General features: G+C 41.5%; 1 protein-coding gene and 2 non-coding genes across 4 annotated transcripts in view; 2 read left to right on the top strand and 1 right to left on the bottom strand.

Annotated features, from left to right (window-relative positions):
• The window catches only part of LOC129378719 (cilia- and flagella-associated protein 47-like), a 29,419-nt gene that overhangs the window by 2,184 nt on the left and 365 nt on the right, over positions 1-26,870 (bottom strand). For both annotated transcript variants that reach the window (XM_055059173.1, XM_055059174.1), the window contains 63 exons: positions 26,207-26,367; positions 25,993-26,108; positions 25,740-25,884; positions 25,476-25,557; positions 25,179-25,319; positions 24,929-25,098; positions 24,485-24,579; positions 23,941-24,170; positions 23,660-23,852; positions 23,393-23,594; positions 23,041-23,184; positions 22,782-22,935; positions 22,582-22,678; positions 22,272-22,488; positions 21,626-21,873; positions 21,407-21,537; positions 21,084-21,206; positions 20,774-20,905; positions 20,616-20,693; positions 20,298-20,445; positions 20,102-20,181; positions 19,805-19,991; positions 19,521-19,597; positions 19,176-19,362; positions 18,726-18,948; positions 18,106-18,223; positions 17,856-17,959; positions 17,645-17,745; positions 17,360-17,494; positions 15,975-16,200; positions 15,820-15,891; positions 15,571-15,708; positions 14,878-14,959; positions 14,679-14,774; positions 14,418-14,604; positions 13,882-13,979; positions 13,651-13,767; positions 12,901-13,035; positions 12,305-12,417; positions 11,456-11,606; positions 11,236-11,324; positions 10,993-11,079; positions 10,808-10,857; positions 10,391-10,527; positions 10,163-10,256; positions 9,863-10,083; positions 9,630-9,765; positions 8,594-8,721; positions 8,448-8,513; positions 8,189-8,332; positions 7,432-7,605; positions 7,164-7,275; positions 6,298-6,351; positions 6,085-6,182; positions 5,095-5,270; positions 4,740-4,847; positions 3,413-3,524; positions 3,051-3,155; positions 2,702-2,858; positions 2,530-2,610; positions 2,268-2,391; positions 1,830-2,014; positions 1,211-1,376 (listed from right to left, as the gene is read on the bottom strand). In XM_055059173.1, the coding sequence (XP_054915148.1) occupies positions 1,211-1,376; positions 1,830-2,014; positions 2,268-2,391; positions 2,530-2,610; positions 2,702-2,858; positions 3,051-3,155; positions 3,413-3,524; positions 4,740-4,847; positions 5,095-5,270; positions 6,085-6,182; positions 6,298-6,351; positions 7,164-7,275; positions 7,432-7,605; positions 8,189-8,332; positions 8,448-8,513; positions 8,594-8,721; positions 9,630-9,765; positions 9,863-10,083; positions 10,163-10,256; positions 10,391-10,527; positions 10,808-10,857; positions 10,993-11,079; positions 11,236-11,324; positions 11,456-11,606; positions 12,305-12,417; positions 12,901-13,035; positions 13,651-13,767; positions 13,882-13,979; positions 14,418-14,604; positions 14,679-14,774; positions 14,878-14,959; positions 15,571-15,708; positions 15,820-15,891; positions 15,975-16,200; positions 17,360-17,494; positions 17,645-17,745; positions 17,856-17,959; positions 18,106-18,223; positions 18,726-18,948; positions 19,176-19,362; positions 19,521-19,597; positions 19,805-19,991; positions 20,102-20,181; positions 20,298-20,445; positions 20,616-20,693; positions 20,774-20,905; positions 21,084-21,206; positions 21,407-21,537; positions 21,626-21,873; positions 22,272-22,488; positions 22,582-22,678; positions 22,782-22,935; positions 23,041-23,184; positions 23,393-23,594; positions 23,660-23,852; positions 23,941-24,170; positions 24,485-24,579; positions 24,929-25,098; positions 25,179-25,319; positions 25,476-25,557; positions 25,740-25,884; positions 25,993-26,108; positions 26,207-26,367 (8,438 nt within the window). The remainder of the gene's footprint in view (positions 1-1,210; positions 1,377-1,829; positions 2,015-2,267; positions 2,392-2,529; positions 2,611-2,701; positions 2,859-3,050; positions 3,156-3,412; positions 3,525-4,739; positions 4,848-5,094; positions 5,271-6,084; positions 6,183-6,297; positions 6,352-7,163; positions 7,276-7,431; positions 7,606-8,188; positions 8,333-8,447; positions 8,514-8,593; positions 8,722-9,629; positions 9,766-9,862; positions 10,084-10,162; positions 10,257-10,390; positions 10,528-10,807; positions 10,858-10,992; positions 11,080-11,235; positions 11,325-11,455; positions 11,607-12,304; positions 12,418-12,900; positions 13,036-13,650; positions 13,768-13,881; positions 13,980-14,417; positions 14,605-14,678; positions 14,775-14,877; positions 14,960-15,570; positions 15,709-15,819; positions 15,892-15,974; positions 16,201-17,359; positions 17,495-17,644; positions 17,746-17,855; positions 17,960-18,105; positions 18,224-18,725; positions 18,949-19,175; positions 19,363-19,520; positions 19,598-19,804; positions 19,992-20,101; positions 20,182-20,297; positions 20,446-20,615; positions 20,694-20,773; positions 20,906-21,083; positions 21,207-21,406; positions 21,538-21,625; positions 21,874-22,271; positions 22,489-22,581; positions 22,679-22,781; positions 22,936-23,040; positions 23,185-23,392; positions 23,595-23,659; positions 23,853-23,940; positions 24,171-24,484; positions 24,580-24,928; positions 25,099-25,178; positions 25,320-25,475; positions 25,558-25,739; positions 25,885-25,992; positions 26,109-26,206; positions 26,368-26,870) is intronic.
• On the top strand, positions 7,846-7,916 carry trnag-gcc (transfer RNA glycine (anticodon GCC)). Its single transcript has one exon. It is a non-coding gene; the product is annotated as a tRNA-Gly (tRNA).
• trnad-guc (transfer RNA aspartic acid (anticodon GUC)) lies at positions 24,641-24,712 on the top strand. The gene has a single exon. It is a non-coding gene; the product is annotated as a tRNA-Asp (tRNA).

Below are 26,870 nucleotides of genomic sequence, written 5' to 3' on the forward strand. Positions count from 1 at the left end.
ATGTCTTGATTTTTCTCTCTCTCTCTCGCTGTAATTGATCTTCAAGAATTTCTGTCGAAGCGGACAAACACAATCCTCTAAGCTGGTCGTTACTATTCCGGGTCCGAGCTTCTGATACGTCCCTTATCTCCACTTACGGCGCAGATTTAACATGTAGATAGAAAATGAAAGAACCTATTAGCGGCACCAGCCCCCCCGTCACTTCCTGATGGCGAAGTCATTAGCTCTCGGAGGTATTGATTCTACCGGCGCACGCCTCATTAATGGACTCTGCAGATCCTCTACAGAAGAATAAAGCTGATAAATGAATCCTTCATTTACTCAGCAGGATGTCTCGCGCTACCAAAAGCAGCGGCTGAGAACGAGTTTCTACATTTCTCGGCGTCGCGATCCTCCCGAGGCCTTTTTTTTTTGTTAAATCCTCAATCATTCGTAACATTCTGACCACCAACAGGTGAGGTAATAACAAGAAACTCTGATTGGTTTGTCAGAATATTAAACTCACATCACATTTTGTAAAATATGTCAGACATTATTAATGGATGTCGTTTCTCATTAACTGACATAATTCATAAACGTCAGTAAATGCTTGATTCTTGCCCCTACATAATACACTCGGGGCGTAACCTAAAGGGATGAGTGTTGTTTAACCACAGGCAGCCGTTTTAATGAGTCGGCCTTCCCCTTTAGTTCAAAGTGAGCACAGCAAAGTTTCCTGCGACAAACACTAAAGCTCAGCATATAAAGACAGTAAAAAATGAACACAGTAACCGCACCCAGACGAGAGAGGAAGAGACCGAACGGTGGAAGAACAGGCACTGAGGGAGGAAAAGCCAAGATTAATGAATGCAGATTTTGTTGGAGATAACCGTTATTTGTACAGCACTGGAGGGAAGAAAAGAGGGAAAGGTGGTTCAGATTTCTCTGATTTAACTCAAGAGCCCTATTGTTGCTTCATCACAGAGAGGGGTGAGTAGTCTTAGAAAAATAGTCCAAAGTGTGGGCAACCGAGGTCAACCTGCAATTTGAGACCGATACAAATTTGATTTGTCCAACACAAGTGTAAACTTTGACTTTTTATTTTTAATCACAGTAAAATTATTACCAACTTTGTTTCCCTTAAAATGTTAGGGCAAAACAACATGTTGGCGAGAATTCAACCCCGGCACATTTTTCTTTGTTTGAGTCCACGTGTTTAGCGTTCGGCTACCTGCGTATCTTGCGCGGAGTGTAGATCAGACGGAGGGTGAGCATGATGGCGCCACTCTCAGGATCTCTCCTTGCCGCCTGGATGGAAATGGAGAGGCAGCTGGCGAGCCTCGAGCGCGCCGTTTCAGAGTCCGACTGCACCTTGCACAGAAGGTCATCCATCAGGCCTGTCCGTTGAGCAGGAAGCAGCAAGGTGGATTAGCGGAGAACGGACGGCAGAGTATTTGATTCTCAAAGAATTCGAGCCAAAAATGCAACCACGTCAATTCAGTTAAATCAAGTCATGGACGGATGAATCTCTGAGACAATGTCACAGGGAAAAGACCCGGAAAATGAACTTTATGTTCAGCTTTCATCCTCGTTCTGATCAGGAAAGCATATAAATACACTTGAAATGGTAAGACAGAACTAATAAGGTTGTAAAATATATGCAATCCAGTCACATACAAGTCAATGTACAATTCACTTCATTTGATATAAATACAATATCATACTCCATTACTGCTGAAAGCTGCGCCATTCTAGCTTTCATATTGAGTCTTCATTTCAATGCTGCAGACATCTGCAACGTGTGAAAAAGTCATCATTATGTTCTTCAAAAACTAATTATGTGAACTCACCCTGCTGCCCCCTCAGCTCCCGGTTCCCTGGCACGTACCCGGTGAGCTGCACATCCACTGTACTTTCAAGCTGGCCCCCCACTTCACACTGGAGAACAGCATGAGGGGAGCTCTCGATCGGAGCTTCCACCGGGATGCCGCGCAGGGGGTAAAGCCAAGATATGTGCAAGAGCTCTTCACTTGACCTGAGAGATTTATTTACAGGTTTTAATCCTGCTGTATTCAGGATTTGCTAATGCAGCCAAAAAGTGGCAAGTAATTAGTTTATGTGCTAACACTAGCATCACACAATCCCCCAATCCTTCCACTTCACCATAAATCGTAACTTTGTGTTGGTCTATTACAATCCCCCTAGAACCCTGGAGATATGACCACATTCTATAACTATTAGTGTAATGGATAATCAGACTAAGTTACTCAAACTGAGCAGAAACAAACCCTGTGGAGTCCTGACCGCTGATGGGCTTCATGGTGACGCAAAGCCAGGCCTTCTGCAACTCCGTGGTCTTAGGCGTGAAGACAATTGGCACACCAACAGTTGCTCTTTCGCTGATCTGCAAAACTACAACCAAGAAGAAGATAATCAAGGGAACAGGCATAGGATTAGATGCAGATTTGTTTTTGGTTTTAAGCTGAAACAGGAGTAAAAGTCGGTATTGAACTATCGCTCTGACAGTGGTGAACAATTTGTTTGAAGTACCTTCAGCGTTATCCAGAGTGCAAGAGAAGGTCTTCTCGTCATCAATTAGTTTGCAGTTGGACGCATCGTTTGGGTCGTCAGCTGAAGCATATAAACATAACAGAAGTATTGAGATGTCTGAGTAATTTCCTGACTGCAGCACAACTTGGGGAGAGCAAGAACCACCAGAGACCTGTTAGAGTTATGTTGAGTGTGGCTTGGTGATCAGTAGGGTTTAAAATTGGAACCGAAATGGAGGTACTGGAACCAATCAAGCAGGACATACATAAAGGCTCCTCGATCTCTGGCCTGAGGCCACACCCACTCAACAAAACACAGCAATCCTGCAACTAAAGGACAACAGAGACACAATAAACCCAAAACGGAGAGAAATGATCATGCCGAGCAAGTGTGAATTCTTTTCCAGATTGTCATTTGTACAAAATATTGAAATGTTTTGCCGTACTTTGAGTTGATTTCACATGAATCAAAAGAGGATAAGCACTTTTACAAGGCACTGCAGATGTGTTGGCTGTATCCACCTGAGAACATGTGAAGGAGATCTTTCCGTGGTGGTTCTCCTCTCCAATGGATGAAGGACTAAAGCGAACGCCAACATTGGTGCACGACTTTGGCGCCAGCGTGATCTGAAATGCACAAAAAATATAAGGACATGAAGGAAAATCTTATGGCAACAATGAGTAAGAGACAACTTCAATACCTCAATAACTGTCTACTCATTGAATAGTAAACGGAAAAAAGCAAGTGTTGCATGATAAATTAGGCAAACAAACATAATAAATTGATATTATAACAAAATATAAGATCAAGAAGGACACTTATCCTCAAAACAATGTATTTGTACAATGTATTGTACAGAAAAAATAACAATAATGGCACCGACGGTTTCTGCTGAATCCATCTCCAGTGAGTAGTGTCTGGGATTGGAGTTAGCCACAATCAGCTCGAGCGTTTCAGCTGTTGGGTTGACCAGAGGAATATTTATTCTGACCCATCTGAAACACACGTCAACGAAGCGCATTAAGGAACAGCTAATAGTGCTAAAAAACTGGGATCAACCAAACATCAAAGCATTTTAGACATAAAAGCAACACCAACTAGAAACTGGGACACTTTTGATAACTTTTAGTGCACAACTTGAGTTCTTTCAACTGAGAACTTGAGGCTGTTTAACACAAGGTGGGAAAATGTAACTGCGGTGACTTTAAAAGTTAATCACAGGTGCTCCCTGGCAGCATTTTTTGAAAACAACATATTTACCCTTTCCGCACATAAAATGACTATCCTTTACAGTCAAGCTATTTTAGTAGAAAGGGAAACTAAAGGAACGTCTCCGTCCTGGTTCTTGTGTATAAAGCTTCATGGATGAGCTGCCTCTCTTGGCTAAATTTTGATTTACATTCCAACAATGTGACATGTGTATCCACTCATACAGAGCACTTGTATATTCTGATGGATCCCATTTGAGCCGCCAGAATTTAATGAGCCTAAAAGCTTCACTGTGTGTGTGGGTGTGTGTTTGTGCGGAGAGATACACTGACAATGAGCTCTGTCATATCTGTTTATCTACATCTGGAGCAGAAAGCTGTGATCCAATCACAAAGCATTAGCCAGAATGAATGTGGGGCACCAATTAATGGCAGGTGGAAACGTTTTGTGATCAGATCACCCGGTTTCACGGCTATAGCAAAGTGAAAGGGCTTTATATTTTAAGAGGGTTGCTGACCTTTCACCTACTTTCAGCCCCTATAAAAATAAAATAAAATAAAACACTGATACAACAGCAGCTCAATACTTTAGGTGTTTGAGTTTAGCACACTTTTCAGAAGCTTCACATGTCTTTATGTTATGGATCTTATGTAATAATATAATTTTCCGAGGCTCCAAATTTTGGACTTCCAGCCACAATCATCAAAATTACATGAAATAAATGCTTGAAATAGTCCACTCTCTCTACCTATAATGAAGTTCCCTTTTGGAAATTAGAGGGGGAAAAAATTGAGTATTTGATAGTAATTGTCACACTAGATTTGATGAGTGCTTGAAACTATTTATATAACTTTCTTTCTATGCATCATAACCTCACATGGCATTTACAGCGAACTGTGAATACAGATTTCACAAATATACTAGGGTATGAAAAACCTTAGGGATGAAATAATTTCCCACCCCAGACTAGACATTGTGTGTGTTGGTGTCTGTGCACCTACTTGCCCAGATGACAGTGAGCTTGTGGGAGCGTGACGACTGATGGAGGAAGAGCGTAGAGCTCCAGTTGGTACCAGAACTCCCCCATTAGCTCTGACTGGAACACCACACTGGAGAAAAACACCAACTGAAAACATTACCAATGAAAAATCTTAAACACAATTCAGCTCGTCTGGAGTAAATCCTCATGTCTTTATAATTTGCTTACAGAGAAGTATCTCCAGAGACCTACTTGAGACATTTCTTTGATTTGTGGAATAAAGTGTGGCTCTATAACACATAAATCGGTTCATTCTGAAACGTTTTGCGTTGTCCTGCAAAGTCAGGTGAGGTCAGCGTTAGTGCGGTGAGCCTCACCTGCCTGTGCCCTTCCCTACACTGACAGGGGAGTAGGAAACTTTGTAGCTCAGAGTCCCCCGAGGGGGAAGTGAAATCCGGTTGGCCCCCGTCAGATCGCCTCCTTCCAGGCACACATCCAGTGTCAGCAGCTCTTCTCCTGGGTTACTGACAGGTATCTCGATGGCAACTGAGCTCTAGGAGGAAAACATTTCAAAGAGTACACCTGTTCTTTCTTCCTCTTGTGATGTTATAAGCATCTTTTGATCAATGTGTAGAGGGAAGGCTACATTTTCCTATATTGGAGGGAGGCGTCAGAATCATAAACCTGAACTAAATATAACCTTTTCAGTACCTTCCTGGAACAAAAGCATAGCTATTCAAATGCGATATCTACTTTTTCTATCTTATTGATTGCCATTTTATTATTTGTAATTATTAGCTATGTCATCATAAGTTTTTTCATTATTGAATAATTTACTATCAGTCATTTTAACATTAGCAACCTCATTAAATGCCTTTGCCAACTTTTTCATTATTAGCCATCATCACATAGGCCTATTACAATCTGTTTTATTATGAGCCATTTTTGTCGCTATAATTACTACAGCTGTTTCAATTCTAGCTATTGCTAGTTTTGTTGTGATTAGTAATAATTAGCTATTTAATCTAAGCTGCTTTTCTCATTACGAACTAAACTACATAACATGCTATATAGCTTAATTTAGCTATTTCTGCCTACATTGTTATTATTAGCCATACCAGGGTTTCCCCCAGTGTATTACAAGTTTTTTTTTTATTTATGTTTGCATCTTGTAAGACTTTTTTGTTGTTCAGATATTAATCTTCCAATCTTTCACTAAAACATAATTATCAAGTGATATTTTCAAATTTCCTGTTTTCTTAACAGAAAATACATTTCTTGCATACCTTTAACAAATATTGGTGAGGTCATAAGACATTATTTGAGTGTACGAGCAACTGTTACCTATGTATGTTATTAATTCTTACCTCAGCAACACACTGTACATCAATGACCTTCTTTGGTGCTTCTGGTTCACAATTTACCACAAGTGAAAATATAACTATGTAGTTTCCAATTGAATTTCCTAAAGACAAAAAATGTACTTGTTTAAGTTCAGGTTTTCTGCTCACATAAAGGTCTACATTGATCGAAATAAAGTACTTTTGAATCTGCAATAACATAGTTAACTCTGACATTACCTTTGTTGTTCTCTCTCTCATCCGTGTCACCATGTTCAATAAATGATATTGAGCCTGTAAGAGACATCAAGAATTATGTCGTCAGCTTTTTTTCTTTCTTTGTTTTTCTTATTTTAAGATGAAATTATTTTAATTTCAGTTCAACTTGAAGGATGAAAAATGGAGGCCAAAACATTTCAACAAAATCACAGAACTGTCTAATAACAAATGTGGAAACAGACACATTTTCGATTGAAAACTGGTTAAGATCCAGAGGTAAAAGAATAAGATAGGTGAGCAGAACCGAAATAAACGACAAGCATTGAAAAGGCGATTGTGAATTTTAAGTTAACATCTTGTGGAAGCACCTTTTGGTTTTTAGTTTTGGCGCTTTGTCTTTTTTGGTCGGAGTTAATCTGAGAAATTCTGGGGGAAACAGACTTACATTTAAAGGTTTTCTTTTATGACTTGAATGCAAAATATTTTTTGCAAAGTTAATTAGTGCTCCTTCAGCAATTTGCCTTTCTTTTTAGCTTGTGTACTCCAGTTAACAATTGATTGATTAGTTGATGGTTATTTCAGTAGTCGATTAATACAAATAATCATTTCAGCTCTGGTCTGGAGAAGACAATTCAGTCCACTGGGTGGAGTTGTTTGTCCAATTTGATAGTGACAGACTGAGCTGACACGCTCCCAATTATTAGGAATTAGGTTATTATTTTTTAGAAATATAAAAGTTACAGATAGCTATGTTGCCTTATTATCACTGTTAATGTGTAAAAAGCCGAATTTACGGCCAACCTTTTAGAGGATAAAACACAGAATAAAAGGTGAACATGAAGGTGTTTTACTCTAATATATCACACAGCAGAGGAAAAAAATAGAACCTGTGTATTCTCCTCGTTTCCAAGGGGACACAGCCAGGGTGTATGGAGAGCCTTGCCCCGGGTTAATTTCTAGGGAAGGGCTACCACTCAGAATCGGCAGGTCTGTCACTGCCTACACATAAAGAGCATTAAATTATTTAAAAAAAAGAATGTTCTTACTTCAAATAACAATATGCTATATTGCAGCTTGTTGTCATAATGCGACAAAAAGTTCAACTTCAGCCAGGGTGTGTAAAACAACAGCAGTATGTGCAGAGGTAGTCTGTACCCTGAGAGTGAGGGTTTTCTGGGTGTAGTTGGGGATGTCAAGCTCAGCGTATGTGGTCTTCCCCACTGGGCAGGATAAGACGATGTGATCCAGCGGCAGGGGGGGCTCTCCCACTCTTCTGAGGGTAAACACGTGTTCTGTGCCGTCAAAGTCATTGTGTAAGCACAGCCTGCCCTGTTGGGGGGGGAGGGGTGAAAGAAACGGCATGAGCAACAGGAAGCAGTCGCAACAGCAGTCGCACGAGAATACGGCACAGATAATGACATATTTTCGAACTGCGGTGTAAAATTTAAGAATCGCGGTCGTGGGGGTTTTATGAGAGACCGTCGTCGTGAGGTAGCTGTGAAGCATGAACCGTGTGAGCCTGCTGTCTGCGTGGCTTTTCAGCTCCTCCTCTACAACATGAGAGTGTGAGCATTGGTGGTTCAGTGGTAGAATTCTCGCCTGCCACGCGGGAGGCCCGGGTTCGATTCCCGGCCAATGCAACCTTTTCTGTTTTCCTCACTCACACTATGTTAGGAGGGCAAGTAATGTTTATCGATAAGCTCAGACAGACAGGAAAATATCTAAAATGACAACATTATTTGCAGAGGAAAGGACTTTTCAGAGCAGCGCTCACTGAATTACAGCTGTTTCTATTATGAAAGAAATGATTTTACGCCTCTCCTATTAGTACTGTGGCCCTTGCTGTTGTGACTGTGATGACGTTAGGCATTAATTACAGGTAAATCAACAAGAAAAGCCATGAAGGGGTTACCGTCGCAATGCATTGGGAGGTGGGAAGAACGGTGAGGGGGTAGGTCTGTTTTGTTCCTGCGGGCACATCTACGACGTCTGGGCCTGAGAATCCTTCGCCGCACACTTCCGCTTGCACGCTCCAGTTCTGAAGAGTCTCGTTGAGCTGCAGCAAAGATGTGAATTTGGTTTGTCGTGACTTTATTTTCAATTTTATCTTAAAAAAGATATAGAGCAAAAACAAAAAAAAAAAGCGGGTGAATTTTTTCCCTGCTTCTCACCAAAGGTATGTGCTGTGTGACTGACTGCAGAGCTGGTGAACTGAAGTCCAAGTGAGTTGCATTTTCCTATGATATAATATCACAAATCAGATTAGGGTTGAATCAAAATGGAAGGACACGAGTTCCTTAAATCGGCCTTTGAATACCCGCTGAGTGACGGATGCCTTGAGCTGGTACACTCTGGTATCAAAACAGGATGTTAGCACCACGTTGCAGGTAAGTTCCCCCACTGAGTGTGCCTGGAAACGCAGCGGGATGTCCACACCGCCACACGCTGTTGACGTTTCATGAAGAAAACAAAAAGAATCTTACCTAAAATTAAAACAAGGGGGCTAAAAGAATTCCTGAGATTTGTTCTTGTTTATGTAACGGCAATTATTGAGATATTCTGTCTGTACAGAGGAGGGACAACAGGAAGAAGGTCACCTTCAGGTCAAACTAATCAGAAAGTGCTGGTAGCATCTTAAAGCAGCCATCAATGAATAGGCAGGAAACCTAAAGCTTAAGGGAAGAACACACAGCAGAAGGTCTGGGCTGGAGCGAAAACCAATTATAGGAAAGTTGTCTATGGAGCTAATTAAGATATTTAGTGATTAAAACGAAAGTATCAAGAGAAACATCCCCTGTGTCATTGTAGGAGCTGCCACTCATTCCTTCTATTCATTCACATTCAACCGACACTTTGAAACCGCTTCGAGATGCTCCCATGTTTAAATAAAGCGTAGGAGAAATAAAATGTAACATCATAAAGGAGAGGAATTTCACTTTTTCGCTTATCGATCGACTGTAAAATTCAAAACTGGAACTATAAAAATAAATTCCCTTAATGGAAATGAGGCACTTTAAAAAAAAACATCTTTTGCTCTAGGATGAGGTGGCTTTCAGAATAAACTATGATTAAAAACAATAATTTTTGATAGCTTCGGTAAGCTATCTTTTGGCAAGTTAACTGTAGCGTTGCACTTTCAGCTCAAGTCATGGCAAATAAACGGTCATTTACATGCAGTCCACGAGGGGGCGCTGATGGACCACCAGTGGTTCAGCGACCACAGTTTGAGAAACACTGGTTTAGGAAAATATGCTATTCTGGTTTTTTCTGGAGGCGTGTTTTGATACCTAAGTGGACAACTGACTCCCAGATGTAATGTGTGTGTGTGCGTGCAAGTGTGTGTGTGTGTGTACCTGTTGAAGCGTCCCATGGTACATTTATGCCTTCCTTTACAGGTATGGTAACAGTCTTGGGAAGATCAAAGAAATGCGGCAAAGAAACTTCCACTTTGTACCGTAACTCTTCACTGTAGTAAATACTTTCTATGAGCTGATTCAGAGAGAATAAGAGCAAAAGTGTAACACGGATGACATCAATGACCCACAGCGGAAGCCTCTACTTTTTAAGTGTGTGTGTGTTTGTGTACCGAACATCCAAGGAGCTTCTGCGTGGCTGCGGCTGTTCTCATTGTAGTGCTGTGCAAAGAGCGGGTCAGAATCCGCCTCCCGCGTTCCTCAGCGTTCATGCATTGCTGAGCCCAGACCGCTAGAGCGTCCTCCAAAGACTTGTTAACCAGAGGCACCTGCAGCACCTCCTCAAAAACTTCTCCAACCTTACACTGAAAGCTCAGGAAAGACCCACCTGTGTCTGTTACAGGAGCAACGAAAAAACACGTAACGAAGACGAAAAATAAGAACTTGCGATGTAAAGAATCCTGAGGTCTTACCAGACTTCCCTGGAATTAAAGTCGGCCTCGCGGGAAGAGGGGAAGGAAGCGGGATTTCTGATGTGGCCTTCACCACGTGCACCATGTCTCCCACCTATAGAGGACGTCGAGGTGTTTCAGAAAGACAAACTGTATGTACAAAGTCTAAAAATGTTTCCGTAACTTTCTCCAATGATATGTGGAAACAACAGAGTTTCAGTACAAAAGTTTTAGAAAATGATTTCAGACCTCAGGGGAGAGCAGCAGCACAGAGCAGTATTTGGTTCCTATAAAGAAGGGCATGAAGAGGATCCTCAGATTGCCTGGCTGTCCTGGCTTCAGATAAACACACCTCTCTGTACTCAGGAACTCGTTGGCTTCACCGTCTGTGAAGGCCGGCAGAGTACAAGGAAGAAGTACTGGATCAATATATAGCCTGCGTTAGTGAGGAAGGTACAAATCGTATTCGATGTGATATGTTACGTCCCGCTACAGCTGGCACTAAGTTCACACTCTTTAAATTGTATGGTTTTTATACACATCTATGGTTTTTGGTGTCAAACCTTTTACAAATGTTTCCATTTTTATTTGATTGTCATCCGTTGTGCATAAAGCAGCACTTTACTGGATCGTACTTATGTTGTGGAGTGTTTCTTTCTCGCGTACCTTCAAACTGATCTCCACCAATTGTATCGGAAGTCGCGTCCTTCTCCTCACTAAACAAGGAATGAAAGAAAGAAAACAATTTTAAGTTCAATTTAAAATTCTTGAATTTTAAACTGGTGTGTGTTTTCAGGTGCTTGGGTTTAGCTTGTGTGTGTTCTCTGGAAAGTGTTAGCGGTGCTCCTCACCTGTCATCAGGTGACATTAGTAGAGAAAGCCTGTCTTTTTTCTTTTCAGGCCCAAGTGGGTTGAAGGAAGACTGGACTAAGACCACCCTAAACAAACCAGCATAATTTTATTGCAAACAAACTTTGCTTTGCAGTCTTTCGAATCCAGTACTTTGTGGGCTATATTTCAATGAACATGCATGCAAATTGCCACTGTTAAATTTGCGCGGTTCCCTGTTGTTCAGTTCGTCTTCAGTTCCTTACCTGAAAGAAGCTTTCTTGTCGAAATTGTTGGTCAGTGGCATGTTTATCACTTTGAGTTGGTAACATGGGGAAGTGAACTGGACTGAGTTCTGGAAAGTAGAAACTCAGTTAGGTGGAAAAAAGAAAAGAAAGAAAAAAAACTAGCAGCAAGAAGTTAAGGTAACGACTGCAGGGTGCAGACTGAGATTCTTTCCCTTTATCTACGGCGAATCCCACTCACTGTCAGTGTGATTTGAGTGACGCGCGTCTTAAGGTTGAAGGCAAGCGTGGCGCAGCGCAGGCCGAAAGCAGAGCGGGTGATGAGGAGCAGAACCGCCTCCACGGGGCGCAGGAAGCAGCATCTGAACTGGACGGTCAGCTCAGCGTCTGACCTGCGAAAACACCAGCATCTGATGTCATTTCATTTCTAGAGGTTAAAAGAAAAAGAAAGAGAGGGGACAAAATATGTTTTTATAGCTCTCTAATGTCATTATTCAAGCTCCCTTTTTCTGGGACTCTTTTTTTTGAAGAATCAGCTAAATCAGAGTGGCTTTGCTGGAGTTTTACAAGTGGGGCAAAGGGCTATTTTTAAAGCAAGCTCTCAAGAGTGAAACTGCCTGAAACTTAATGAGATGCATTACAGTTCCTGGACTCTGCGCGAAGTAAAAAGAGGCGCAGCAAAATTCAGCAGGATCAGAAACGAGTTATTTTTGGAAATACAGCTTTGGGTTTTAACAAATTTTTTTGCCAGAAGTGGTCCACGCTGATTTAATATGCTTGCAGAGCACTCCTAATTATGACGGAGTGCTTTACTTTGAAGGAATCGTGGCTAAAATAATGTGCTTGTCATCATCGTTGGTGTAGTGTATGCAAAAAGTCAAAAAAATGAGGAAAGAAAAACATTCTTTTCTTTTTCAACCACTACTTTTCACTTTGAATGGTGCGTTTTGGAACGTGAGAAAATAAATGCTCAAATGTGTTTATTTTAGACACAAGGATTACAAAGCAAAGTGAGTTTTACATTGTAAGCGGAAGTGAGAAGTATCTCTTCACAGCTGTTTTGTGCCGCTGTCGTGTTTTGTAGACGTACTCTGGGGGAACGGTGACAATGGAGCTACCGGGGACGGAGAACAGATGGGCATCTTCTCCTAAAAGGAGGACCTTGTATCTGAGTGGCCGGGAGGAATGGTTCTTCAGGCGCACCTGCGGTTCACAGAGAGCAGTTTAGAAAAACAAGACTCGTAGTTGAGGAAGAACAGGACAAATGCTGCTGTCAAAAACAAAAGTACAGCAGTAAAATCTGTGTTTTGAGGCGTTGAAGTGTTTAGACAAGACGTTACTGAGTTGTTGTTTTTAAGATATTAGTATTGTTTTAGCAAACCTTTGAGCTTCTAAAAGCTCTTAAAATGATAGAAAATCCACATTTTTCTGTCTGTAATCATTCTTCCTACAGTCCAGTTAGTGTGTGTGTCACATTATCTGTCTTAGTTATTAACTCAGCCATTTTCTGTCTCCTCTGCGCTCACACTAGTTTAATTTACAAGGATTTTGTTGTAGCATAGGAACAAGTGTGTGAGTGTGTTACGGGGTTGTAACAGTGTGTGTGTGTGTGTGTGTGTGTGTGTGTGTGTGTGTGTGTGTGTGTGTGTGTGTGTGTGTGTGTGTGTGTGTGTGTGTGTGTCCTACCTTCTTGTTCAATGTGCTGTGCAGACATCCTGACAGAGTAAGTGTCTCTGAAGGCATGTAGTGAGGAAGAGTCTCATACAGGTGAACACACAGAAATAACGACTGCACTGGGTTAATCTCACACAGCTCTGAGGACTAAACACACCACAGACAAAAATATGAAAGGATTAATAACATTTTTGTGTTAAAAGTCACAATATCTCAGTTTTCCTCAAAAATGTGGGCTAGGTGTAATGATTTCATTTCACTTCACTTCCGTTCCTTCACCAGGTTTAAATATTTCTCTGTGTTGCAACAGCTGGAAAGCTGCTGCAACGCAGAAATGTGGGAGTTTATTCTCTCGACAACTTGATAACAAAATCCATTTCCAGACTTAAACAACAACCGTTTTGTTGTTTAATTTGTTTGGTTTTCATATCAATAAAGTCAGATGGAGTAGTTTGTTTTTGTGACTTTATGAAAGTGCAGTCTAGTTTTTATTGCTTTGCTATTTTTGAAAATGTCCTAATAATTTATCACTTTTTCTTTCTTGACAATAGAAAAGAAGCGGGGAATTGAAACCAATATTATTTATATTTTATAGCAAAAAAAATTCTTACTAAAACTGAACAATTCACATAATTAAGTGGTCAATTAAAATATTTGTGATTTTACATATTTGTTTGCCCAATTATAAAGAGTTGATTGCTTGACAATTATCCAAAAGCTGCGATTCTATTTAATATGAAACCGTTGGCTTCTGTCCTTTACCTTTAAGTTCAAGCTGAGACCAAGTAAAATTAAAGCTTGAGTCACAATAATGCTATTGTGAAAGATCTGCGGCAAGGCGGAAGGTGTGGTGTACATCCTCTGGAAGTGGCTTCTTATCTGTAGTGATTAAAAACTCAACAAGTAAGTCTAATCAAAATGAACTCAACAACAAACTCACAGCTTTACGCACAATCCACACAGCAGAAACAGAAATTTATATGAAACACGTACCAGATAAGGGCAGTGAGCAGCAATCAGCGCACCAAGCACCAGACCATCTGCGAAGTCCAAATCAAAATTAACGATCCAGCGCGATGGTGGGACTCTACCTGAGAAGTCATAGTAATTCAAGAAATATTTATTTTTGACAATCCAAAAAGAGAGACAAACCGGTTGAGAATTATTTTGTCACGAGAGTTTTAGCAACATCTTTCGCCTTCCTGTGGTATTAGGGCTGTCCCATCAGACTGTCAATTCCCCAAAACTACATACAGGTGAAAAAAAACAAAAACAAAAACATGTGAAAGCACACATGGCGTCAATGCGACTGCACATAGAGGAAAAAACATCTGGGGTCCAAATGACAGCTTCTCTTAAGAACACAGGAGGGTTAAGTATAAGAAAATGTTCCTGATAGTATAGTGAGAAACTGCTCAAGGCCTAATTGTCCATATTTGTACAGTTTTACATGGTACAGCGACAAAGTAGGTTTACCTATACCAGCGTAGAATATAATATTCAATGGCGGCTTAAGACATAAACCCTACCTCCTTCCCACACGACCTTCCTCATCTTCTGGTAGTTCAAGTTAAGCCATGACAGCAAGTGAAGCTCCCGTAGTGAGTAAACATTACTGGTCAGAGGATGGGAGCCATCAAGAAGGGCGTCCTCTGTGTCTCTGGGGTACAAAGGTTCGTGTAGGGTGTCCTCTGGCACATGACTCAGCACCAGAACCTGACATATGGGCAGTGATGTTCAATAAAGGTGTTCAGCAACTGATGTTATTGAATAATCGAACGACATATAACCTTGTAGATCTGGAGGAGCACATCAGTCCATGAGCGTTTGCTTAGAGACCAGAAGTCCAAAAAGTTACAATTCGAGTTTTTCTCTGGTTCTTTTTCCTGAGAAACACAAACATAGACTTACATTAGGATCACTGTTCAACAATCAGGATAGAGAACTGAACTGCGATAAAGGTTCGTTTATGTGCAAGTATGTCGATACCTGCAAGGAGCACCAGTGCTTAAACTCAGCGACATCCAGCAGATACTCAGGCTTGATGTGACAAAGACAGGCTCCCTGGACCCTGAAGACATGATTTTGGTTGGCAAAAATATTTTTTAAAATGACGTTTATGTTTTTTGTTAATGCGGGAAAAAGATTAACAGCTCTGCGAATGTATTATGTGCTTGCATTAGCTTTGTGTCAAAAGCAATATCTTTTAAAAGTGTTGATAGCACTTGACTTGAAAATGTCAGAAGATGATAATAAGGAGAAGTTTCTTTTTCCTTTGGCAAAGACCAAGAGCCATTTTTCCAACTAGCATCTTTCTTGTTTCTTGTTTCTAGCATGTATTTATCCAGAATGTCCTGCATAATAGTCCACTTCCTGCTTTTGGAGCAGTCTCTAGAGTGCTTGCATTCACACATGCATTCAAACAGTGCTAGAGTTCACTTCAATCAAACCACTTAAGGGGGTTGGGGAGTTGTAACACAGTTGGATTGTGTGTTCACACCACCCCAAACACACTGAGCTTTCTAGACAAACAAACTAGAGTTTGATTAAACGAAGCTATACAGGGGCTGGTGTGAATAGATCTTCAGTGGCGTGACAAAATTTTGAAACTATTTCCGTGGCAGGAAACCTGTAAATGAGATACACGATGAACAGGCTTATTTGTGCATTTGTCGAGCCTACCTGAGAAATTCCAGCATAGCTTCATTCTGTTGTAGCAGCTGAGTAGTGCGCTGGTGTATATCTTTTGAAAACGTTTGGCACATAGGGATACCAGGTATCCTTCTGCCAGTCAAATGCTCAAGCATATCCACTACAGACCTATAGTGCAAAAATTGTATCGTTTTTTTTTTTTTTTTTGAGACGTCAGAAGCAAGCACAGCCAAACAACTGGAATGATACTTTAAATTACTGAGTGTCATCCTGACCCACCTTGTATCTCTATTTTGGGTGACACTGAACGTTCGCTTGTTGGAGTTGCTTGTTTGAACTGGGTGCACAACTCTGAATGGGGACAATGAGGGAAATGCTACAGCAGATGGCTTTCAAAACAATCAGCTTTGTGGGATTATGTGTTCAAATATTACCTTCTGAAACAGTGAGGTATACACTTGGGGTTTGTTCCACTGGGCCATCCATGGAAGCTAAACCACTTCTCCACAGTCTGTAATACTTTCTGGTAAAACTTTGATTCTTCTGACTTGGCAGGAGGGAATTTTGGGATGGACTGAATGGCTGGGGCCACACTTTTAGTAGCGGTAATCTTATTTTTTCTGGGTTGTTCTTCCGGACTGCGAGAATATGACAAGGAATCTGAAAAGGGAAGATGACACGTTAGTGTGAAATGAAACTGATCATTCAGGATCTGTAATTTGAAATGTTATATTCTGGATTGTAAAACCTGCGGCACACCCAGAGACAAATTCCAATGTGCCAACATCCAGTGGACCCAAGGAAGAGCACCCTTTGGTACAGCTATATCCTTAACTATTTTTGATTTCACAACCACAAACTTCAATGCTTTCTGCAGGATTTCTATGTGACAAAACGGACCGATACTAAGCAGCACAATGAAGTGAAGCAAAGATGCGAGACTTTTTTTTTTAATCAAACAAACAAACACAAAACAAAAAAATTTAAAAATTGTGTTGTGCCATTGTATTTAGCTCCCCTGAGTCAATACTACGTTGAAATAGTTTGTTAGCACAGGTGCACAAAGTGGACATGCATTATACATCATGCATACGGGCGCCATGCTAAAGCAGGTGCCAAAATTACACCGGAAAAGTTCCGTAAACTGCATTTTCTGCATTCACTAGTAACGCCTGCTTCCGCATGTGCAAATGATGTGAGAAAGAACAGGCTTGCAGCCCTTTTTCTACCAGCTTTAGACAACTACAGCCTGAAATTTTATTGTGACACAGATCAAATAAGAATCAAATAAGCTGGAGAGCATCTGTGAATATAGTCCTGTTAGACAATTTTGGTTGGCTTTATGTCTGGACTTTGGGCAACTTTTTACGCATGAACTTTAAATTAATCTATTCCATTGTAGCTCTTGTTATTTCTTCAGGGTTATTAATCCTGCAAAAAGATGAGCCTCCACCCCAGTCTCAAGAGGTTTAGTCTCTAACACAGGGGAAAGTTAACGAGGTATGGACATGATATCAAGGCACTCCTCTTAAATACAAAGACAGTAAGAGTTTTTCAAATTGTTTATTGTGGTCTTAGAAGTTGAGTATGAACTTACTTCTTAACTAGGCAAGAGTTTGAGTTTGTAAAATTGTATATGGTATCTGGATTTTCAAATATTATGTTTTTTTTGTGGATCAAGAGAAACAGTTTTTCGTTCTACTTATCCTAATCTATTGTTATTTGATGTGATCTCTTAGGGCACGCCAACTCTATGTCTAATACTTTGACTTTTTACCGTAGCTGTATCCCTCACAGTCACACAGAAGTCATGTCAGACCTGAGGTGTAGCATCCTGAGCTGTTGAGCTCAAACGATGACGACGAGGATGACGATGACGACGACGACGTGATTGGGCCAGTTGAGGGACTTGGTGTGTTGTAGTTCAGAAGAAGAGCCTCCACAGATGAGGCTCCTTCATAAAATATGTAAAATGAGAAGCAAAAAATATATATATCAGAACAGATTCCAGTTGAATTTATTTCAACCTGCCTTCGGATAACTAAGGCAGCACATGAACTCCTTTTTTCCCCCCCGTGTTTACGTAGCTCTCTCAGTGCAGTACCTGCTTGCACGACTACATGTTGATCAGTGTGGTGTATCGCCAAGTAGGGCCAGACCGTTAGCAGACAATTCTCAGCAACTCCACACACCTTAATCTTGAATCTGAAGAAGTGAAACCCGAAAAAATAAAAAAATAAATAAAACAGAGGAAAAAGTTGAAGAAAGAGATTGAAGATTTCTAAAACCAAACTAAACTAGACAAACAAGGCTACTTGTTTTTCATGTGGTCACTGAAGGTGATGGTTGTGCACAACGACACCGGGACATTGGAGAAGAACGACACTTCACACTGTAGAGAGATCGTTTTGGTTCCTTGCTGGTTGTAAGACATCAGATTAAAACAAATTTAGTAGAAGCATTTCCAAATCTGCAAGTCAGTGTAATTTCTAACAAAACTGAACAGCAAAGTTGTGTGGGTTTTTTGTTTTGATGTGGCCTGCTGTTACGATTAGGGACTTTTACCTCGCTGATGTTCTGGGCATAGACAAGGTTTCCTTGAGGAAAGTTGACAGAAATAGGCTGGATCTTAGTTCCATCCCTCGCTTCCACCTCTTCGCATTCCGCTGTTATGGTTGTTCCGCTACAAAAGAAAAACAGCCGACAACTCGCCACCAAACTTGACCAAACACCCTAAAAAAATGTGGATGTGGAGTCTTCCTCCTTAAAGTTTTCACATTCTGACAATTTACAACCACAAACGTCAATATAATTCAGTTTCCTGACCTTGAAAGTGGTGGCAGAGTAATATGTGTTCAAGGGCTCGGTGTAAAATGTCGTGGTTTTTATTTGCAATATGTTTATTATTTTTAATCCTCCGCCATAAACAAAATCAGCATGCCGATTAGGTTGCTGCTTCTGGCATAAGGAAAGCCACCGTGACAGGTCTGATTGATTTCAATAAAGCAAATACTCTGAGATGAATAAGTGACTGCGACTTTGTTTCCTCTGTTATAATTTAGCACAGAAGGCCGAGCACAGACGGCTCATTGCCACCAATTAGAAAATGCAATAAAAATCTATCTTCATTATTGCTCCGCTTACAAACAAACATGGCAGCTTTAGGCGTATCTCTGTGAACTAACCTTGGATAGCCAGTAGTATGCAAGGTTAGCACGGTTTTCATTTCCTTTGACAGTGGCACAGGGGTTAAGAGGATCTGATGGGGGAAGAAGATGATACTTGGACGACTGAGGAGAATGACGACTGACAGCTCTCTGTAAGGGTTCTGCTCTTCGCTTCTTTGTCTTCCTTCCTCTTCCTCCCCTCCCAAATACATTGGAATGGACACTTTGGTTATTCTTTCTCCTGGGAATAGAAAGAAGAAAAAAAATCAGAACAGAAATCAATGATTGGAACGTTGCAGCTTTAAATACAATTCCTTGAAATCGCTTTCTGCTTTCTAACAGACGTTGCGTGCCGTATTATTCATCCACCTGGGAGTGAGAACAGTTCACAGGTGCTATTTAAAGCTTCAAATGAATTTAGATGGAGAATCACTCATTCCGGAGGTGCGACTGCTAATGACACTACACCGTTTCTCGTGGCCTCAGGGTTGATGGTGACTGCCAAGCACACGGACTGGCCAGGCTTGAGAAGGCCAAATGCCGGAGCCACCGCGCACAGCTCTTCCGCGGCGCCGAGGTCAAACCGCCAACGGACGCCTCCTGGGACAGCTTTCCAGCAGATGCTCTCTTCATCCTTGGCTTTCAGCTCGACGATCTGAAAGGAGGGCGGGGAGGAGAGCGGGACGGTAAATTATCCGAGGCGTGAAAGTGTTGCTGTATTTGTCATTCGGTGGTGACACGTGTTAAACAGGTTGCTTTCAAATGCAAAAAGAGGAGAGGGAAAATAACAGGAGCATGGGTAAGATCCAATACCTGAGGGAATGTAGGAAAATGTGAGACAACGACAAACTGCAGATGAGTGGAGGACATTTCCACTGGGGCAAACAGAGCTACATAGAAAGGGAAATGGAAAGGGTTACATATACGTTTATACATTTTAATTTCTGAAAGTCTTGTCATTAATGAAGCTATAAAGTATCACAATATAACAAAAAGATTACTAAAACTTTGTTGAAATTGGATGCTCCAACAATGAGCTCTTTAAATCTGGTTTTGGAATGGAAAACGCAGGCTAACATCAGCTTCGGTGAGCCCACCTGTGGCATCTACCCACAACGACTGTTGTTCGTCTGTGAACGAACTGGTAGACGTCGTCACAGTCTTCCTGCTGTCAGGTGTCATGAGTAGAGTAGTAGAAGAAGACGAGGTGTAAAAAGAGGGCAACGAAGAGGGCCATTTAACTCCGTTGACGGTTATTGGCAGTGCGAAGTTGTAGGCGGTCACCTAAAGAGAGCATACATTGTCTTTACCCTCCTTCTACTGCCTATATAGCTGTAGTTAGTAGTTATGTTTTATGGTGAATTTTAACAGAGAAGTGTTTAAGCAAATCTGACCTGGGTGGGAGAAAAGACAAGCAAACACTCCTCTGTCTGACCACCACCAACCTCCACCACAGTAACTCCCAGCTCCTTTTCTGTTTACCGAAAAAAAAAACACAAGAAGAAAACACTGGCTTAGCTCTTCCCATGGGTACAACATCACTAGCATAGTAGGATTTATCAACTGAGATACTTTAAAGTGCATTCATACTTGTAGACGGCAGCTGGGCTTTGACTGAGAAGTCTTTGTATTTTGACAGATCAAAAGTGACTTGGGAAAGAGCCACAGAGTGGTTTGTTACGGAGAAAGGAATACTCTGTTGAGATCCAATGTGGACTCCACAGAACTGGAAATAAAACTGAAACAAAAAAACAACAACAACAAAAAAAACACATTATTTAGCACAAGTTGGTGCTGCAAGCCAATCCAACAAGTCAGTAAATCGGAATATCAGCAAAAAATGATCTAATTTCAGCAATTTAATTCTGAATTGAGGCCACACCAAACATTTCATTCCATAACACTCGCCTTGCTGAAAGTTACATCTGGAGGCTCTACTGATCCTGCAACTCTGAGCTTGATGGACTTCATGTTTTTCAACGCTATCTGAAAAATACACACACACACAACGTTTTTAAAAAATGTCGAAATGGACATAAATGGAGAACACAATTTGTCCCTCTCACCTCAATCTTGGTATCAAATTTAAAGACGCAGTCTGGGTTGAACTGAATGCGAATCAGGGTCTGACCTCTGCTTGGTACAGCACCCATAGTCGGACTCACTAACATGCCAGGTAGAGGGCATATGTTTACAACCTGAACTCAAACAAGGACATGAACATGGAATCTTCTGTTAGTGGGCAGCCATTGCAAAGTGACGTCACAGGGTCGGAGCAGAGTTGCACACAGGTCAATGGACAGAGCACGTGTCTTCTAGCATAAACATGGATTATGACTGGCTCAAAGGTTCTGCACACAGAGCAGGATTGGACACCTTAAAATAGGCGTGGTTCTGTCCAGAGTTGTGCAGGACAGCAGATCTGACGGACACTGTGTTGAGAGGTACGGAGGTGAAAAGGATTCTCTTTTCTGCCAGCTCGACAGTCGTGGACCCAACCTGAGAGGAAGAGGAAGATTGACATTTTAACAGTTTGTTAATAAGTCTTAGTACATTCCGGCTCCACGTTTATTGCGTTGATATGTGGCCCAAAATGAAAATGAGTTTGACACCCTTGCGTTACGCAATGATGTTTCTTCAATGCTGTGACTCAAATCGGAGCCCAGGAGAAAAAAGTAATTCATATCAGCAAGACAAACCTTGGCAATACAGTGCAGGCGTTGGGGGGATCCTTCTTGGACAAAAAGGTCAAAGTCTCCCTCAGTAGGGGAATTAAAACCGGGAAACCAATTTATCTCGCAGACTATTTCCATGTATGCCTCCACCACGCCTGGACAGACGGAGAGGAGACCGTATGAAACGACACTTACATATCCGTAACCCCCTTCCCAAAAAAATTTAAAAAAAGTGGGCTGCACCTGCAGATGGTTGAATAGAGTACAACAGCAGGCCGCTCTCTGGGAGAACTGCCTTCCAGACGAATTCTGCTACGCAGTTGGACAGGTTTCGAAGGGTCACGATGCCTCTGTACTCTGATCCTAAGAGCAACATTGGGTTGGGGGTGAGCACCAGCAGGTTGCTGGACAGCTCCAGAACCAAGGGGACCACCTCAGCTTGGACTTGGATCTGACCGGGGTGCTGCTGGTTGATAGTGTATCTCAAGGACCTGGAGAAATGAAAATACGCTCACTGTGATTTGCAAACAAGAGTTTCACAAGAATACAGTCGTATGACAGTGGAGACAAAATAAGGCATTCATATTAGAATTAAGTCATAATAATTACAGAATGATGGAATAATTTTATTAGAACTCCAACATGAAAAATAAAAGATGAAATGTTGAGCCTCTTGTGAAGTTATTATTTTGGTATCGATTTTACAGACAAGCTAACTCTTAGAATTTGAACACAACAGAATCAAATCATTATCAATAGCAGGACTTTGAAACGACTGAGTCTGTTCAGAAGAAACACGATAAGGTTAGACAGTGATAATCCTAGCTTTTTTTCTTCTTCTTCTTCTTCTTTCTTTTTAATCCATATTCTGAAAAGAAAAAGAACTAGCCTTCTGAAGCCGCCAAGCAGCATGCTCTGAAACGTCAGGGGAAAGATGCTGTGGAAGAAGGGAGGCAAGACTTGGGACAGCATTGAGGAGCCCTGCAGCTCATCGCAGTCCACCGCCAGCTCAACCCAGACGTGCACCGGCAGGCGATTGACGAGATGCACATTTGTGGCGCAAGCTGAATGCAGAGCCACTGTGCCAAAGTTCACGCACATGGGAGCTGTTTGGAAAGAGGAGGGTTTTATTAACATTGTTTAGACACATTTCTTTTGCATTTTTGCTCTGTCGATGGGTTGCAAAAGCAAAGTCCTACTTATGTCGACTTGGTAGAGCTCCAAAGGCGTCAGAGTCCGCTGACATTCTTCCACCTGCTCCCAGGTGGATGGAACTGTATTCACTGTGTCGAAAATCTGCGAATTCATGAGAAAAATAATGTAAACAAAACACAAAAAAAATAATGATGTAACTGAACTAAAAGTGACTCTGATATCGCTGAGTCACTTTTGATCTAACCTGACTGTCCCCGTTGCTTGTGATTTCAATTGAGAGTCTTGAACTCATGTCTGAGCTCTTGGAGCTGTTCAGGTCTCTGATGTTGAAATCAGGAGGAACAAGTCCATTATGTGTATCGACCTGAAGAATGCTGTCATTCCCAGTCTGTGGCTGCCTAAAAGCAATTCACAAAATCAAGTTGAATTGTGTGGCTCTACAGTGGAAACTAAGAAAAAAAAAGTTCTCTACAAATTTAAAATGTGGAGTTTGCAAAGCAAACCTCTCCCCGGTCTTCTCATGCCATCTTTGTCTGATAAAGTTTATGTAAGTCTGCCGGTTGCGCTGTCTCAGCTCATAATCTTCCCTAGTGAAAGCATAGGCGGGGTCAATGTAGTGGTGGCGTCGCACTCCGGTAAAAATGGTCCTAAACAATGTCAAAACAAAAAAAAACATCGGAAAACTTTGGTAAAACACAGAAAACACACACACCAAGACGTCTAAGATGTACTTTTCTCCCTTGCTGGAAGAGTTTCTTTTAAAAAGGTACTATCTTTCCAAACTCAAAGTTCCAGAAATCACAGTTTATGAAAGGTTTGACATAGTTTCCAGAAGTGTGGCTCATTAATGTCTACCTATACTGCGAGTGTGGTGATGCTGGTCTGACGCTCGTGGGGCGATCGTTGGGGAAAGCCAGGAACTCGTCTATATCTGTGATTGGGCTCATCTCCCTGCGATGCTTGTGTAGCTTTGCGGTGGCAATACGGGCCAAAGTGCTGCAGGGATCCAGCTCTTTCAACCGGACGCAAGGCCGTAACCCGGCGGGACACTTCAGAGCTGCAGCAAAACAAGAGATCATTTCTGTTTCTGGAACACGATCGTCATTAGTCTGTAATACTCACCAGAATGCAGTTTTGGTTGTGGGGGTTTCTTCATACTGTCACATATTGCAGATAGATGTAGCAATATTGTGTGGAAGCACCTGACTTCTGTGGAGCAGCCATTTTCCTGAGACGCAACCCAACCTAGGATGTCTACCTTCTGACGCACCTGGAAGATTCCCTGCTGCCGTGCATTAAAAGTCAAAACTACATCCTGGAGAATATGGGGGAAAAGGGGGAAGCTCCTGTGTTAAAACTGTGGGGGTTTATACAGCACCACCCAACGCTGCCGACAGTCTCACCTGGCACTGCCCAGGGGGAATAGTTCCCGCTGGCGGTTGGGCAGTAAAGTGTGCCAACTTGCGAAAGCGGAATCTGACAGGAAGTTGAGGGCAGAGGTTCTGGAGCACGCACAGAAGATCTGAACGTTGGCCCAGTGCACAGTGGGAGAAATCAAACGTGTCAGAGGGAGAGGGCACCAGGGCCACGGGGATTCCAGAACCGGTTACTGCCACCTCTACGCTGCTGTCAACTAAATAAAAACAATAAGCTTCATTAAGGCAATCAGTCTCTGTTTATTCTGTGAAGGTCTGCTTAGATCCTCTATATTTATTAGAACATATTAGGAATGCATTTTAACATTCAGTCTGTAGAGGGAGCCATGCTCTGTTCAGACGTTAAGACCGTATATTGAAACCTCTCACAGATTTGAAAACAACTTGGCAGTATCAACATGATAGTGAAAGCCATTAATATTAGCATTGTAACTTGGCATATAGATTCATGCCGCATAAAAGCCTTTTTTAGTCCAGTCCCCAATGAGATAACAATTTGAGCACCGTGTACCTGTAGGTTGAGTGAAGCCATGTTTGCAGCTCACAATATCAAACAGGAGAAACAGACAGTAGTCCTGTCGCCTAGGTGAAGTGCTACGCCACCTCCTGTCAAGCAGAGCGCAGAAGCACCGTGAAATACAGCGTTGAAGTATGTGCTACCACAAGCTCCTCGTTAGTATAGTGGTGAGTATCCCCGCCTGTCACGCGGGAGACCGGGGTTCGATTCCCCGACGGGGAGTAACACTTTTCTTCAGTTTTCCATTGTTGTTCTTTCATACATCTTTGATATTTTCAAGGTAGTTCAATACTGATCAACATACGTGCATTGCCTTGAATTAATATTATAAATCTACTAGTACTATGAACTAAAACTAATACTACATGAGTTAACACAAAAATATTTATTTTACATGAATTTCCAACAAGGTTTTGTAGTATTTTAGGACAAACATACCTCCTGGATTTGGGACTGAATCGTACTACCACTGTGATTGTCTGATTTGGCTGCAGTCGACCTTGTGAAGGCATACACTCCAAGACCCAGAAAGCAGAACGCATGGGTGATCCGCAGTTCTTCATCCTCTCCAGCAGGGTGGTGACTGTGCTCGCCTGAAGGTCTGCTCCCTGCAAACACAGTTTGCTGAATAAGACTTCTGCGCTCCCTCAGTCCCTTTGGAAACTTAAGATGCTGTTTTCAAACTCACTGCCTCAACACCAGCAGCTTTATCCATCAGCAGGCAGATCCAGTCACAAGAAATGGGAGCATTATTTTTTAGCACCACTTTCTGCTCGCTGGAGGCCCCAAAGTAGACAGGGCCAAACCACAAACAGGAAATGGGGGAGCCCTACAACATGTTCAAGCAATTAAAACAGAAATATAAATAGTAATAATAACTTTAAGATTTACAGTGTCTTAGAAAAGAATTTTTTTTTCCTGTGTAAATAATCACCATACCACGTCATGTAACAACATCATTCCATCTGAATTGGAATCAATGTACCTGCATGTCAGAAACCTCAAGATGCTGCTCCACTATTTCAGCCTTGACACTAAGAAGAACTGAGCAATCAGGAAGCTTCACCCTCAGGAAGAAATATGCCAAGAACACAGATGTCATTATCCAGTTTGATGACATCTGTTTAACGGATGTCTAATAGAGTGTTAATTTTATTTTTTTAATAAATGACCTTCTAAATAGTTTGTGATTCCTGTAAAACATGATAGATATTCATAGTAATGACAGTTAGAGGTTTTAAACACATACAGAGCTTCTTCAGCAATACGCCCAGGTATGTCTGCATACAGTTCTACTGTCAGCCACACGGTGGTGCCACTTTGCACGATTCCGTGTCGCGGGAGGAAATTGAGGGAGAACCATTCACTCTTCTCATACTTCACGTAAAATCGACCTTCAGCAGGAACACACACACACACACAAACACACAAAGGTGTTCAGCATGGATGACTATCATAGTGTCATATTTTATCACCTGTCAAATAACAAACACATCACATACCAGGTGCTGATCCTTTGTTGGTAATTGGATGAAGTTTCCTGATCACTTTATTGGAGGCGAGAAGGCATCCAAAGTCTACCAATGAGTCCATGGTCAAAGAGGGATACCTGGGAAGTCTGCAGCCAGAGACGCCGCATTAGAGGCACCGCAGGCACAACTGACAAGTGCGGCTGAAAACAGCTTATGAATATATCAGACGAAGAGAACTCCGTACCCTGTTATTGGAACTTCGAAGATCTCCTTGTCGTCTATAAATATATGAAAGGAGTCTTTGATTTCCTCGAAGTCAAAATCTGGAGTGAACTCCAGCGTGCCTCTAATACAAAACCCCGATGGCAAAAACCAAGGCTGACATAATCTGGTTAATTTAAAGATCTACAGGGAAAGAGAAGTCAAAAGGACAAAGATGTCATCATGTGCAGATGAGTTGAAAGTGGTGCCACACTAACAGACCTAAACACTGTATATAGCGTTGTATACAATGCCATATACATTGTACACAATTGCATACAATGTGGCATTTTATATGGCACACAATGTCTGTTGTATACAATGCCATACACAGCATAGTATGGCATGCTGTGTATTGCAAGCTAAAATGTAGTAATTAATATAATAGAAAAACAATTCATATTTTTATTATTTATTTTAACAGCAAGTTATGTAAATGTGCAAAAAATAACAATGGAACCCAGTCAATAAAATAAAAAAATGTTCAAATGCGTACTTTAAAACTAACCTTTTTGCATTTACGCCACTCATGTTTGATACCTCAAGCCAATAACTGTAATTACAATTTGTGACGTAGAAACGTCTGAAGCGTCAAACGCTTCGAGGAGCTTCGAAGGTAGCGAACTCCGCTAATTAGCTGTAAATTG

Source organism: Poeciliopsis prolifica, unplaced genomic scaffold (assembly GCF_027474105.1).
Source record: "Poeciliopsis prolifica strain line A6 unplaced genomic scaffold, Auburn_PproV2 SCAFFOLD053, whole genome shotgun sequence".
Taxonomy (NCBI): domain Eukaryota; kingdom Metazoa; phylum Chordata; class Actinopteri; order Cyprinodontiformes; family Poeciliidae; genus Poeciliopsis; species Poeciliopsis prolifica.